General features: G+C 47.4%; 1 protein-coding gene across 1 annotated transcript; it reads left to right on the plus strand.

The window, feature by feature from the left end:
• Positions 1 to 308: 308 nt before the first annotated feature.
• Positions 309 to 13,234, plus strand: LOC107316845 (NADH-cytochrome b5 reductase 3). Its single transcript, XM_085541523.1, has 9 exons — positions 309 to 349; positions 2,034 to 2,165; positions 4,448 to 4,520; positions 6,321 to 6,427; positions 6,895 to 7,024; positions 7,361 to 7,444; positions 7,570 to 7,655; positions 9,884 to 9,983; positions 10,894 to 13,234. Exons 1-9 carry the CDS (start codon positions 329 to 331, stop codon positions 11,064 to 11,066), a joined length of 906 nt encoding a protein of 301 aa, XP_085397649.1. The 5' UTR covers positions 309 to 328; the 3' UTR covers positions 11,067 to 13,234.
• Positions 13,235 to 14,962: the final 1,728 nt, after the last annotated feature.

Here is a 14,962-nt window from a genome sequence, read left to right on the forward strand (position 1 = left end):
CTTCCATCACGATAAGGACAGACTCATAGGGTGAAACAAAAAGAAATCATTCTTAGATGTATTCCTGTATTCCTTCTTTAGTGAGGAGAGGCACAGAAAATAAACACAAGGGAAACAAAGAAGCACGATCAGAGGATGCGGCCGGTTTTCTTTCTGCCATTTCCACTCCGGTTTTGCCTCTCTGTCCCCTCCTCCGTTGGTACGGACGGGGCCCGGCGCCCCCTGGTGTCCCGGGGGGTTGGCGGAGCTCAGCGCCGCGGGGCGGTGCGGCGTGGAGGCCGGGCGATCCTTGTTGGGGCGGGGCCGGCGCTCGGGCTGGAGGGCAGCGATGGGGGCGCAGCTCAGCACGGTGAGAGCCGGGGCGGTGGCGGGGTTGGCGTCGCGGGAGCTGCCCGCGTGGGGGGCTCGGGTTTTCGCTGCGGGGCGGGGGGGGGGCTCGGGTTTTCTCCTTCGCCTCCCGGTTCCCCCGAGCGGGTTTCCGGTACGGCCTGGCTGCGGGCTGCGCTCCGGGCGGGGCCGCCTTGCCTCGCCGAGGGGATGAGGCAGGGGGGGAGCACGGCCTGGCCGTGCTCAGGGAGCGGCTGTCAGCCCCGATTGTGGCCTCTGCCGTGGCCGCCTTTGTTCCGCCCCCCTCGCCTTGCTTCCATTAATAAAAATTCTGTTGCTTATCCCGTGTTAGCAGCTGTGAGTCACCAGCACTTTTCTGGTGCTGCGTGCCTTGTGGCTGAAGCTTGCCCTGCGCTTTTAGCTGTGAGAGCGATGAGGATGGCGGACGAAGCTTGTTGTAGCTCCCCAGCCCTTGGTTGCTGTCTTTGTGCCGCCCCTCAGCTGATGGTTATTTTAGTTCTTCAGCCTGTCCCGCTAAACCCCTGGGTGACAAACGTCTGTCTGCGGGGCCGTGGTTATCTGTCAGAGTTCGGCTTTATGCTGTGCGAACTGACCATGCCGTGGTGACCTGCTTCCGAAGGTGATGCTTACGAGGAAGGAGTGGCTTTCTTGTCTCTCTGAGCAGCTGTGGTCCAGAAATTATTTACAGAGATAGGAGAAAACTTGTTCCAGCACACGGGTGGAGAAACTGACTTCTGAGACAGCTCTCCCTTGTCCCCTGTTACACGCTGGTCCTGGTATTGGGACCGGGCCCAAGCGTTTTTAATTCCCGTTTTCATTTGCTAAACCACAGCTGGTCTTTGTTCATTTCGAGTAGCCGCGTGTTCAAATGAAACTAATTTATTTTAATGCATTATTGTGTTGTTTGCAGCGGCATCTCTTCCACATTCAGCTTACTGTCTCCACTAGGCCTCGCTGTTGCGGTTGCCAGAAGGAGTTATTTGCTGCTCTGTCACTCCCCATCTGTCTGTTCTGTGACTGAGTAACAAAAATCCTTAGAGCCGCAATGATCTCTCAGCTCTGCAGAAACTAATAGTGAACTTCAGCTTCTTTAGACGCAATTTTTGCAGTAAAAGTGGAAAAATGCATTGTGCATGGCATGCTTTCAAGTCACACCAGCTGCTGATAGCTCTTAGGTCTCTACAGCAGCGTTTTAGGAGCAGAGAGTTTATAGTTGTCTTAACTGGACACTTGCCACAAGAGCAGCTTGCAGCCTCCTGAATGCTGTCAGGCTGACAGCAGTGTGATTCCAAAACACTGCCCGGGTCCTTTAAAAGCAAAATGAAAGTGGAGACTTCACCCTCTTCCATGAATCAGAAGGAGCACTGCATGCAAAGTACCCCTGTGGTTTTCCCTTCTCCTGCACGTTGAACAATGAACCAGGGAGCTGAAGAGGGTCACTGTGAGAAGCTCAGCTTGCTCTCCTGCCCCGGATAGGGTGAACTTATGTCAGTGTTTGTGAGGTGCCTGAGGTCCTGTTGCACATGGGGGAGAACAGGGAGATGCTGGCAGGCAGGGGATCCCCGGTGCCAGCTTGAGGAATGAGCTGCTCTCACAGGGAGCTCTCTGCCCCACAGCTGGCCTGGCACCTGTCTGCATGTGCCTGCAGGGGCTTATGTCTAATGCTCTCTCTGTTTGTGCCACAGCTGAGTTGGGTTGTGACATACCCATTATGGCTCATCTACAGCACCGTCCGGAGGCTTTTTGGGACTCCCCGTCCTGCAATCACTCTGAAGGATCCTGAAGTGAAATATGCATTGAGGCTGATTGATAAAGAGGTATGTACGTATAGTGCTGAGCAGGACCTCTCTGTGGATGCTGTGAGATGCTGGCAGCTGCCTACATCTTGGGCAGTGTTGCAGCAGGGTTTGCTTGGGAACAGTAGATCTTTTGAAGGCTGCTGAGCTTTGTTTCTGGTAAAGTCATGCAAATATCTATATTTTAAACAAAGAACGTGCTCCTTGCCTAAGTGAGTTCCCTGGCGTACAGTCTTGTAAGTCAACTTAGAGTGGTGCGTGATGCTTTGGAAATGACCGTACTCATAGTTTCTGTCAAGTGAGCCTCATGTCATAGAGCACATCAGGAGGAATTTCTATAATTACCAGATCTTGCTGCCAGAAGTTGGTAACTCCACATGGGGAAACGGGGCCCAAACGGTTACAAGTCCAGATTTCAGCTTGGATAAGCCGATTGTCAGAGGTATGAGTCAGAAGTCTTGGCTTTCCAGTGTGCAGTCATACCTGAAGGTATTTGTAGTGTTGACTTGTCTGAAGTCAATGAGCTAACCAAAAAGTTATCAGAACATTTTGATGAAGGGGACTTTGGACTAGACCAGAGCTTTCCTCGAAGTACACAGAGTGCACTGAGAGCTTGGCTTTCGTTCATTCTTTCTGTCAAAGAAAGCAGTCATTTGATTCTGAGTCTTCGGTTTGCTGGGAAGTGAAAGCTTCCCCATGGCTTGGGCAGGGTTGCCGTGCAGCATTGATTCCCCATGCTGCAGCAACACTGTTATTATATCCTCCCTGTTTTTTCACAAGCTGTATAGCACATGGTGGCGGGTACAGGCTGCCCAACTGCAGAAAGGGGTGGAAAACGCAGAAACCTTTTAATGTCTAAAAAGGTCTTAAAGGTCCTAAGGTTGTGAAGGGAGCAGTGGCACTCAGTGTGGATGTGGAGCCTACTCAAGACATGTGGCTAGATCAGAAAGGGGATTTATTTTCCTTGGAGAGTTACCATGGCAGCTCGTGCAGCCCAACCAAAGACCCTTCTGTCTTAGAAGTGTTCGCTCTTCCCATTGCCATGTTGGTATTCGTCATTCCCTTTTTGTAACTATGAAGCTTTCAGTGATTTCACCAACACGGCATCTAAATGATTTGTGTTTAAAACAAAACAACGAACAAATGAGCTCCTTTTTGTTCCAAGAGCAGTTGGGGACTGTCTGCTCCTCCTTCTTAGATGGAGGTGTTCTGATGGTACAGTTGAGAATATGGCCTTGCAGGAAGTTTTTCTTGTGGGCTTTGCAACTCAAGCAGAGGAATGAGAAGTGTGGCTTGACTATTCAGGCTGGCAAGAGAAATGCAGAGGACAATTAGATTTTACTAATAACAAAAATGGTCCTGCGATTGCAGGGAATGCCAGCTTTACGTATGGGCTGCCCTACATCACTGCGAGTGTTTTCTGGAAGATTCCATAGAGAGAAACAGTTTGTAGGTATCTGCAGTAATGATGTTTGAAAAGCACTGGCCCAGTAGACGTGTTATGTGAAGTCTGAGCTTCTATTAGTGCAGCCTAGATCTTTGTGTTAAAGCTGGAAGCCAAACATATCACTTTGCTGAGCAGTTGGAAGGAGACTTATTTCTTTCCCCCACCTGTCAGCTGCCCTTAGGCACCTGTTGAAAGGTTGGTGTTCTCCCGGTAACATAAGGATGCCCCGCAAGTGCCGTTTGGCACTAGGAGAAGCTGGCATCACACAGTTAAGCACCAGCCTGCAAAAAACCTGTTCACCATCTCTGCATTTTCAGATGTGAGCCTGGAGAAGTCCTTGGCACCTGCAGCTTGAGACAGAAATGTGCTGGCAGCTGGAAGGCTGGGGGCTTGATTCTAGGTACTGAGGACAGTGCTGGGTAATTGCATTGGGAATGCAGGGAGGTGTCCCTGTGCTGCAAATGACCTCAGGGCTGCTGCTGATGTAGCCTTGGTTTAAGACCTTGCTGAGCAGCGTGCTTGGTGTCCTGGCCTTGCAGCAGGCATGAGGCACAGGCATGGGCGTGCTATGGCTTTCTGAGCGTTTCTCACAGTTGTCTGCTATGATGCACCAGAATAGTTGTGTTCTGGTTCCTTCGGCCCATCTTGAATGGGGCAGTTGCTGTTGAATTCCTCTGTGTTCAATGAGATCTGGCATAGCAGTTAGCTTTTGAACAAGAATTTGCATGAAAAGTTTGTTCAGTTCTGTCCCCCGCGTAGTTAATCCCTGAGCAGGCCACGCAGGTGCAGTGATTTCACAGGAGAAATGGCAATCAAGATCCCAGCAGCGTAGCTGATGGTTCTTTTTGTTTTTCAGGAAGTAAGCCATGACACGAGGAGATTTCGGTTTGCTCTCCCTTCCACGGATCACGTTCTGGGTCTGCCAATAGGTACGTTCCGCCTTTCCTTCCTGAGACTCAGAGCCACGTTAGTTGTACTGTAAAAGATCTCGTGGGGGATTTTCTCTTATGTTTTGAACTGCTGAATCTCAAACACTGCCTGTGTGGCTGGGTCCCAGTGCTGTGAGTCATGTGCAGTGCCTGAAACCCAGCGTTCTTACTGAGCGCGTACGTCCTGCTTCTTTCTGGGAAGATGGCAGAAGAAAGAAGTGTCGGTCTTTGTATTTTTCTAATCTTAACTTCCCAGTGCGTGTTACTCCCATGGCACTCAGTGTCTGTGATCCCACCCATCCCTCAAGGCAATGTTCCCAGCTGCTTCCCAGCTAAGGCATGCAGTTCACCAGCTAGTCTGCTAAGCTCTGAGTCGTGTGGAACTTGTTAGTCACCATGGAGTAGATGTTTCCTGAGGCCTTGCCATGTGGCGTATTGCCTTCCGTACTAGCTTAGTGCTGTTGTTTCTCACTGCTTATTGAAAGAGCATTTCACTGCGGCTTGTGTTGAATAAGGACTTTGGCTGTAGATGCCTCTTGGATGGTCTGTGGGTCAGGGGTGCTTGATGGCATGAGACGTGGGAAGCGAGGCAGCTGGGAGTAATGGGTGTGGCAGCCATGGGACAGACTGTGGAATGCACTGTGTTTAGTCCAACACCAGCTTTTGGCTTTTATCAGCCAGCTAGGGTGGTACAGGAAAAAACACAGCTTGCTCATGGAAAGTTGGATTCTGTGTGGCTTCATATGGAGGCTCCCCAGCAGCTGCCCATCTGTGAGGAGGAAAAGCAGGAAAGTGAATAAGGGCATAAAGTATGTTTTCCCTCAGAGAGAAGCACAATAGCCCTGTCATAGAATCACCATAGAATGGTTTGGGTTGGAAGGGACATTTAAGACCACCTAGTTCCAAGCCCCTGCTATAGGCAGGGATACCTCCCTCTAGACCAGGTTGCTCGAAGTTCCATCCAGCCTGGCCTTGAATGCCTCCAGGGATGGGGCATCCACAGCCTCCTTGGGCAACCTGTTCCAGTGCATCACCACCCTGAGTGAAAAACTTCCACCTAACATCTAACCTAAACCTCCCTGTCTCAGATTAAGACCATTTCCCCTTGTCCTGTCGCTGTCCACCCTCATAAACAGCCATTCTGTGGGCTTAATGGTGTTAAAAGAATGAAAAATTTCCCCTGGGTATTGTTCACCTGTGTCTTGTAAGGGTATTGGAAAACCTTTCCAAGGAGTTAAATTCTAGAGTGATTTTCCTTTTCACATTAAAACACTGGCACTGAGAAAAGAGTTCAGCTGATGTGTGAGAGATTGAAATGTGAGTGCTACTTTCAAGTTATAAACTGGAGAAATGGCGGAGTTAGAAGTGTGCTTTATGCCTAGGCAGCATTATTGGTGGCTGCTGGAAGGGCCTCCTGGTAGGCTGGAGTAAAACGTAGTCCAGGTGAGAATGGTTGTAACTCTGCTGTAAATGAACTGTTTATAACTAACGCGGTAAAAAGTTTCCTATGTCCATTTGACATGATGGAGGAAGATCACATGATATGCAAGATCACTTAGAGCTCTGGGGAAATATTGGTGAGCAAAAATGCCCAAACAGACATGACAGACACATAAAGTTAGCAGTGTACTGAACAATTCTGGCAAGGCATTAAGAGGAAATTAATGAGAAAGAGTGGTACCTCAATGCAAGGTACCTGGTAGAGCTTTAAGATGGCATATGCAGTAGCTGTCCTGCTTATACGTTGCTGAAAGAAGAATCCCTTGGAAGCAAACTGCTTTTCTTCCTCCCCACGTACAGGACAGCATATCTACCTGTCCGCACGGATCGATGGGGCGCTGGTTGTTAGACCTTACACTCCAATTTCCAGTGATGATGACAAGGGCTTTGTGGATCTTGTTATCAAGGTGAGAACGTCTTGTTGTTGTACAGGCTGGGCAACATCTGAATCGCCTGTACATCTGCAGCACCCTGCAGAGCCTGGTGGGCCAGGTTCTCTTCTGCTCTGTGCACTCATGGACTTCCATTCTAACAAGTAATGTGCTTCTTTTTCGTTGTCAGTCAGCTCTGTCTAGATAGTATTCCTTTATGTGGCGCAGTGGTAGGAACGCCGCTTTGCAACACCGGGACCCAGGTTCGAATCCCCCCTGTGGCGCAAGTGGTAGAAGTGCTGCTCTGCTACACAGGGGCTCGAATCCCAGGGGTTGGACTCGATGATCTCTAAGGTCCCTTCCAACCTGCACGAGACTGTGATACTGTAACTGTGTCTTGTGAATGAGGAATATGAATACGCAAATACTTGAATGGCAGAGAAAAGGACACGCTCTCATCTTTGAGCTGTGAGATTAATTATTTCATTGTTGTTTTTTAATAGGTTTACATGAAAGGGGTCCATCCGAAATTTCCTGACGGAGGGAAGATGTCTCAGTACTTAGACAACCTGAAAATAGGGGATACCATTGACTTCAGAGGACCAAGTGGCCTGCTTGTCTACAAAGGAAAAGGCAAAGCTGACTCAGAAAATACAATTGATCCAGAGCAAATGATACAGAATTTGGGCATCTGAACATCATTGGAGTTGTAGGATTTAAGCAAGTAGAAATACGAGTAACAGCTCTGTGCTGTACTCACAGAATCAGGACTAATAACCCACGTCACTGTCTGACACCGTGATCCTAAAAGACTGCCAGGCATTTTGTTGTTCTCTGTGATGTCTTCCGTTCACCTTTGTCTGTTTTCTGCCCCTGTTTTACAAAGTCAATTAATTAAAAAGTGCTGGGAAGGGATTATAGGCTCTGCTTCCTGCTGTCTTCATTGTTCTCCACCTCTCTCTCTTCCAGGTGAGTTTGCAATTCGACCTGAGAAGAAAGCCGAACCGGTTACTAAGAAAGTGAAGTATGTGGGGATGATCGCAGGTGGGACTGGTACGTGTGTGTAAAGATTCATCTTTGGCCTCTGACACATGCTAGACGTTGATACTTTCTCTCACCTGCTCATTTGCACTTGCTTCTTTACTCTCTCCCATCACTTACCAGCACTTCTCTTTCAGGGATAACACCTATGCTGCAGATCATCCGAGCAATCATGAAGGACAAGGATGACTGCACGGTTTGCCAGCTGCTGTTTGCTAATCAGGTAATTTCTGTCCTTATTTCTGTTTCTAAAGTGTTGTTTAACAAACACAGCTCCACTCAGCAAATGAAGTTCTTGCTGAGAAAGCACTGTGCGCCAATACGTGCTGCGAGGGAAGAAGTGAACAGTGTTGCTGAAAGCTTCCCATATAAAGCAGTATAATAACTTTTTCGAACATTGCTGCTGAAGTTCTGCCATCCTCACAGCTGATGCTCACTGTCCTGTATCTTATTGTTCTGTTTCTGATTCGGAATGTTTTGAAACTCTAGATTCATCTGTGCAAGTTGATCATGCTTTGGGTAGACTTTCAGTGCTGTTTTTCTAAGTGAAAACACGGAAGAGTTGGACACTGGTCTTCTTCAGCAATTGAATCTCCCCGCCCTCAGAGCAGGCTTTGTCACAGGAATCTTTTGGAGAATGCTTGATGCGAGCTAAAATTAAAGCTGGTCTCCAGCACCTTCCTTGACTATAGAGCTGGGATTCTGCCCAGCCCTTTCAGTTTTATTCCCTCCATCAGCGCTTCATGTGTTTATTCCACTCTTTGAGCTGTATCGTACTTCGCTGCTGGAAAAAGGGAAGATCCTTTTGACACGTAATGTTCTTGTGACAGAGGGATTTATTTGCTGACCAGGCAACCCGAGTGCTGGCGTACAGCTGAACTGCACATCCCTCCTTTGCCTGATGTTCTTCTGGTGCTCATCTTTTTCTTTTTAAAACTCCCTCGTTGTGAATATCTGCTCCTGGATTCTGAGAGTTCTTTTCCTGCCTGTGTTTTTTAACTTCTTCAGGCTTTCCTTCTTTGTTCCTCTCTCCTCTGGTATTCGGTGTATCCCATTTCCTGTGGACTATATCTGTATTACAGAACAAGTTTTTTTTTCTACCCAGAAGCAACGATCCAAGTGCCAACAACTGCCCTATTCTGGTGCTTTATTACAGTAATAACTCCTTAGGTGCCCTAGGAATGCCCTCTGGTGCTGGGTGATGCAGCTGCAGCATTTGATCTCTGCTGAGTGCTTGAAGCTGCCACAAAATGCAGTAGGTTTCTGGGCTGGTGGAGGGTCAGGATTTGCTGTGTGTTAATTCAGAATGACTAATGTAGAACTTGAGCTGTTCTAGCAGCCTAGAAAGCCTATTGCTTCTTGTGAGGTGGAGTTTGGGGGGTTTTTTTGTGAGAAACAGTAGCCTGTGTGTTAACAACAGGCTGCATAAACATCAGTTGTTGGCTTTAAGGAGTCTCTGTACCCAGGTACTGCACAAATATAAAGCAGATGGACTGTCATAAAAACCTACAGACTAGGCTGCGTGGTTGGTTTTTTTTTGTAATATTTAATACTATAAAGTATTTTCACACATGCTTTGCTAATCTTCTATTTTGACCCTGCTGAAGGAGCTGTGTTGGGTTAGAGATGACAGTGTACTGGGCTCATAGCAGCCCACTTGGAGCCGGTCAGACCCAGTTACAGCCCTTCTGGAAGCCGTGCAGTTGCAGGTCCAGAAATAGGAGCCTTCCTGGCAGTAGGTGTTGGCACATTCCACGTCACCCCCACAGCCCCGGACATCACCGTGTCCTCCGTGCCAAATTATGAAGGCTGTGGAGGAGGACGCCAGTTTTAGTCTCTGCCCTTTCCCTCCGTGGCCACTTTTATGGGAATAAGTTTTTCTTTTGGCTTTTGATTGTGTTCCATTAGAGAGACGCAGAACTTGCACAGCATTTGTTGTTCCACACTCAGTACCTGCTTGGTTGTTTGTTGTTCCACATCTCGTCTAAAAACAGAGCATCTCCGTATGGCAGCGCTAACGAGGTTTAAAGTGGCAGAGGTGAAAAACTGGCCTTTTATTTCCTGATTGAAAGGCCAAGTAGGGGGGGGAAATACACACGTAGCCATGGTTAGTTTTTTTTGTCATGAACATTGCTTTTGTAATGTAGGTGTTAAAGGCAGGGTTCACTCTTACAGTGCTACCCCTGTTTCCATAATGAGTGAAGGCTCTGTGTTTTGATCCAGGTGTTGTTTTGTGTTACTGTTTAGAAGGAAGGAATTATGGGGCTAGAACCTGGGGAAGTTCTGCGATGGGATCGTCATGGAAATAGCTTGTATTTGCAGACTCTCTTCAGTCTTTAAAACAGAGTTAAATGACCAGTTCCATCTCACAAGTCTACACAGAACTGTAGTGGCCATCTGAAGGCTGCATTCAAATGCAGAGCCCTAACCACTGTTTCCCTTCCCCTGCAGACTGAGAAGGACATCCTGCAACGTTCAGAGCTGGAGGAGATCCAGGTTCAGCACCCCAATCGTTTTAAGTGCTGGTATACACTGGATAAAGCGCCTGAAAGTAAGATCTGCCATGCTGTCTGTACTGAAGCTTCAGTTATGGGTACTAATGCCCATGTCTGACAGGAGGAATGCTGCACTGTGTGTATTTCTGAGCTCCTTTGTTTCTTGATGTGTCGTGTTCATGCAACACTGAATGCATCCAGCAGCTTCATTCTTTGCACGGTGACGCACAGAAGCTCTAGATGTTTTCTGGCGGTGTTTCCAGATCTATGAAGCTCACCTGAGGGGAATTATAGTGTTATGTTCATCTCATGACTACACCTGAGTATTAACCATTATCTACTGTGATCTGAGGTGACCTTCCTTTCTCTCTCTATGTCGTGCCCACCCACGTCAGATGAGAGTCACACTTCATTCACTGTGAGCTTGGAGCAGAGAGGGAAGAGCCACGTGCTTTCTCTTACCTTGTGACCATGGCACTGTGGAAGGCGTATTGTTGGTCACGGAAACCAGGCCAAGCTGTGACACACAGGATGGTGGGGAGGGTCTTAACCATCCCTGGAGTCTGGTGCTGCCATGTTGCTCCAGTTAACGTTCTCCCTGCATTTCTAAGGCAGCTTGGATAGCAGCATATTAAGGAGGATGGATGTTGCTGTTTCACAGTGCTGGAGCTCAAAAGATTCACATTCTTTGCACAGCTTTGCTTGATGTTTCCTTGGGGCTTTTAGAACTCTTTCCTAAAAGTTCACTTTTATTTTCTCCACGCATCGGTCCCATTTCAAAAGCACGAGGGGCTCATTTTCCTTTTAGCAGGAGCACGTTGAGAACACTAATGCTACAGGCTGCAATTTTACTAAAAAATACAAAGGCACATAGTTGATAATGAAGTGACCTCTGTTTCTTTTCCTCCCCTTTTCTGCCTCTCCCTACTTTCTTACTTTTTTGTTTTTGTTTTTTTTTCCCAACAGGTTGGGATTACAGCCAAGGATTTGTGAACCAAGATATGATCAGAGACCACCTGCCCCCCCCTCAGAGCGATGTGCTGATCCTCATGTGTGGACCTCCTCCCATGATCCAGTATGCCTGCATTCCCAACCTGGACAAACTGGGCTATGCCAAGGACATGAGGTTCTCCTTCTAATGAAGGCTGATACTTCAGCGGTCTTGTGAGGAATGGAAGGAAAAACAGTTAATGGGGAACAAGACTAAGTTAGAGATGGCTGATGCACAGTGCTGGGAAGCTACATTTACATTACAAATACTTCATTCTTATCTGAATCACTGGCAAGTTAGACACTTAAGCTTAACTATATCATAACCGTACCGTAGGTTACGCAGAAGCAACCTGCTGGCAGAGACGCAGCGATGCGTAGTTCTCAGCTGTATTGTACCTGCCACGTCTGTCCTGTAGAAAGGTTATATTCCATCTCGAGGCAGGGAAGAATGGCTTATTAGGGCAGCAAATACTCATTTACACTCCTCTTAGCACTGTGATCCAACGGCAGTAATATCCCACTTCCTAACACTGTGCATACTTTGTATTTTATTTGGTGTGAAGTATGAAGTACATAGAATGAGCTGGATCATTCACCCTGCTTATATCAAACTTTAAAGAGCTGTTACTGTGTGAAGACCAGGAGTGTTTTCCTGGTCTGCATAATCTTTGCACCATCAGGAGCTTGTGGGTGTTCATTTGAAGGGTGACAATTAACCATATACGACTGAAGATGTTTAAGTAAGTTGCCTTATTACAGAAGGGTAGACAGCTATATAAAATTTGTTTCCTGTGTATTTTGGAATAGCCTCTTTTACGTGGGAACACTTTGCCAGCTGCTCACAGCCCTGGGCAATGAAAGAAACTCCAGACAGCAGGAGCTTTACTCACTGCCCTGGAAGTCTTTGCCTTGTGTGTGTGTTGAATACTGAAAAAAATACTGACTTGTGTATTTGCTTTTAAATAACATAGTGCCATAGGAGTGGCTGGGTAAGCCAGGCTGGGGTTCATTGGGTGGCCCAGCTCGGCTCTGGGTGCTGGCAGATGGGATGCGCCCGCACACCTCGCTGTGGCAGAGCTCCAAAGAAGTAAGAATCACATGGGAACAGCCTTAAGCCACCCAACTGACAGCAGATTCAATGTATCTCTGAATCTAAAACTCTTACGTGCTGTTTATTATAGCTTCGACTTGTTTTTTAACATGATTTTTACAGCAGCCTTTCACCTAACCTTTAGTAAAACTTCATGCCTCCTGCATGTCATCCTTCTGCATCCACACACACCGAGGTTGGGGCTGTCCTGCAAGGAGTCCAGGAGGCAAAGTCATGGTCTGGTGATGAAACCACAGTGAGGGGAAGGACATTGGCTGGTGGGTGAAGTCATAGAATCATAGTTGGAAAAGGACCTCCAACATCCCCCAGTCCAACCATCCACCTACCCACACTATTTCCCCACTAAGCCATGCCCTGCAGTGCCACACCTGAAGGCACGTGGATGACAGATAGCTGCAGGTATTGGTGTGCCGTACGCCTCACTTATTTAAAGGTCTGGGCAGCACTTGAGGCTGAATTCTCAGCATCAGCTAAAAGGAGAAAAAGATACTGCAGTTAATGTAAGGAGCATGCAGAGAATAATACTACCAAGTTCATTTGATTTAACAGACGCCTCTGAAATCTTGAATATTTGATGTGTTTCTGAAACTCATTTTAATATTGTGTTCCTGAGGTCAGACCCCCACCCCGTGGTTTTTTTTTTGGTGAGGCAAAAAGCAGAACTGGGAGAGGAATTGAATTGTTGTGCTGCTGGTTTACATCACTGTGGAGTAAACAGGTTTTTCTTTTCGTGACTGTATTTAATGAAGCGTTCGTGTCAAAAATAACTCGCTGGTAACGCATCAGCGCTCCTTGTGTAACTGACTCTGTTTTCTAATTACTGGGTTTTTTTCACATCTCTGCAAGAAATAAACGATGCTGCAGGTGCCTCTGCTGGGTGTTACCTGTCCTACCACCTCCTGCTTCATAGGAGACGAGCTGTAACTGCAGAGCACTTAAAAATACTTAAACCCCCTCATCTGACATTTATCCAGCTGATCGGGTGGGAGGTGGCTGCAATATGCTGAGTCAAGGGTTAAACTACCGCTGTTTTCTGTCTGTCACCAAAACCTCTTCCTTTTGCCTTTATTTTGTACATCTTCCTTGCCAACGTGAAGCTCTTTTATTAAAAGGGAGATTTTTATATGGTGCCCCGATCCCTTTTGCTTGATGGTCCTGTACTGTGGCGTTTAAACAAGTAATAAAAGCTGGTTTTGCATCGTTTTTGATTCGCGGAGCCCATCCGTCTGTCTTGCTGTTGTAGTGAGGTGGGTGTCAGCCAGCTCCTCCCCTGCACTTCCATGAGCTCTGGAGCTCAGTCTCAGCGGTTCCATGCATTAACCAAGCTGATTTATTTATTACACAAATTACCTTTGGGTTAGACTGCCTGAGGTCAGCACCATACCTAGTAATAAGAGACACTGAGTTAGAACAACCTGAGGTCAGGCTGTGAGTCACTTGAGCCAAGACACCAGTTCAGCTGGGCTAAATCAATGAGCAAATAACTCAGAAACTAGACAGTAACGTATAAACAACAGTTTAGAAACTGCTTTTATTCTGCTAAAAGAAAGGAATAAAGTAATAAGAAAAACCACCACACAGGAGGTTGGTAGCACTGAAATCTTAATGTACACAGCGGTGTCAGTCCTTACACGTGGCCTACAAACACTGTGGGTTTGCCAGCCTGAAACCTGTGGAGCTCTTCCCTTCACTGTTTAACAGCAGCTGGAAGAAAGCTACTACAGCTTGTGCAACTTGAAATGCTGTCAGCTCTAACCTGAGGGAAGTCAAGTAAATCACTACAGAAACACAATGAGCTGCTAAGATACCAAAAACAAAGCAAAACATTCTTGCCTCTTACAGACTTTTGCTTGCTGCCAGGGTGGTCAGGAGCCCTTCCTTGTCTGCTGCGCTGAGAGACAAAGGCTGCCCTTGATGCCAGCTCCCCGGCCCCGTGGATTCATTTTTCCATGTCTTTTTTAACAGCTGCAGCTGGTTTTTGCCACCAGCAATAACAGGGTTTATAGCACAGCCCAACATCAGCCTGGTGCTGGTTGCCTTCCTGCGGGTTCTCATTTGGATCATTTCTATCTATCATCTCGGGACAGGGAGTTCTCCATTAGAACCAGCTCCATTCCTCCAGATCAGCATTCTGAATCCCCTGCATTATCCTCTGCTCACACCACGGCTCTGACAGCTGTCACAGCACATTCTCTCTATTACAGACTCAACATACTATTAAAAAACCAAAAGAAGCCAGCCTGCCTTTTCTATATGCACAGCACACAAAGGCCAAGCCAAGCCTAAGAACCAAGTCCTCCTGAAGGCAGCCCAGCAGGCCCCACCACTTTCACACCTACTGAACTCACCTGCTTTCACCCATCCCATCTCATTCTAGCCTGATCTTATCTTGCTCCTTCTCACTTCTAGGACTACTACAAGGAAGCCACTCCTATTGGCACTGGGTGTTACCTAGAGATGAATTCATTAACCTATTTATTTCTTTTAACCACTCAGACAGAATACTAAAAGACCTCTAAGATCATCCAGTCCAACCATCAGCCCATCCCCACCACCCACCGCTCACCATGTCCCTCAGAGCTACACCTGCACGCTTCTTCAGCACCTCCACCACCTCCCTGAGCAGCCTCTTCCAATTTCTGACCACTCTTTCTGAGAAGAAATGAGCAGTTTGAGCTGCTTCTGCTGCATCCCAGCCATAAAGTGGGGAATACAGTTGGTACTCCTACAGCTGCTGAGGGCTACAAGGGCAGGGGGAAGGATGATGACACCTGGGGCTGGAGATGTTCTCTGCAATGGGGACATACATTGCAGGTTCTATGACACCCTGAGAGGGCTCATGAGGAGGAGCAGACAAGGGGCTGGGAGACACCTTGTCACACATGCCCAATAACCCACTGTGCCCTAAATCTGGATCTCGAGAATCAGCAC

This window comes from Coturnix japonica, chromosome 1, assembly GCF_054131305.1.
Source record: "Coturnix japonica strain WE chromosome 1, WE-NBRP24, whole genome shotgun sequence".
In the NCBI taxonomy this organism is placed as follows: Eukaryota; Metazoa; Chordata; class Aves; order Galliformes; family Phasianidae; genus Coturnix; species Coturnix japonica.

Coding starts and splice junctions, on each gene's coding strand:
- LOC107316845 (XM_085541523.1), top strand. CDS start 329: ATGGGGGCGCAGCTCAGCACG. Junction 6,428..6,894: donor TTGTGGATCTTGTTATCAAG/GTGAGAACGTCT, acceptor GTTTTTTAATAG/GTTTACATGAAAGGGGTCCA. Junction 7,025..7,360: donor GCTTGTCTACAAAGGAAAAG/GCAAAGCTGACT, acceptor TCTCTCTTCCAG/GTGAGTTTGCAATTCGACCT.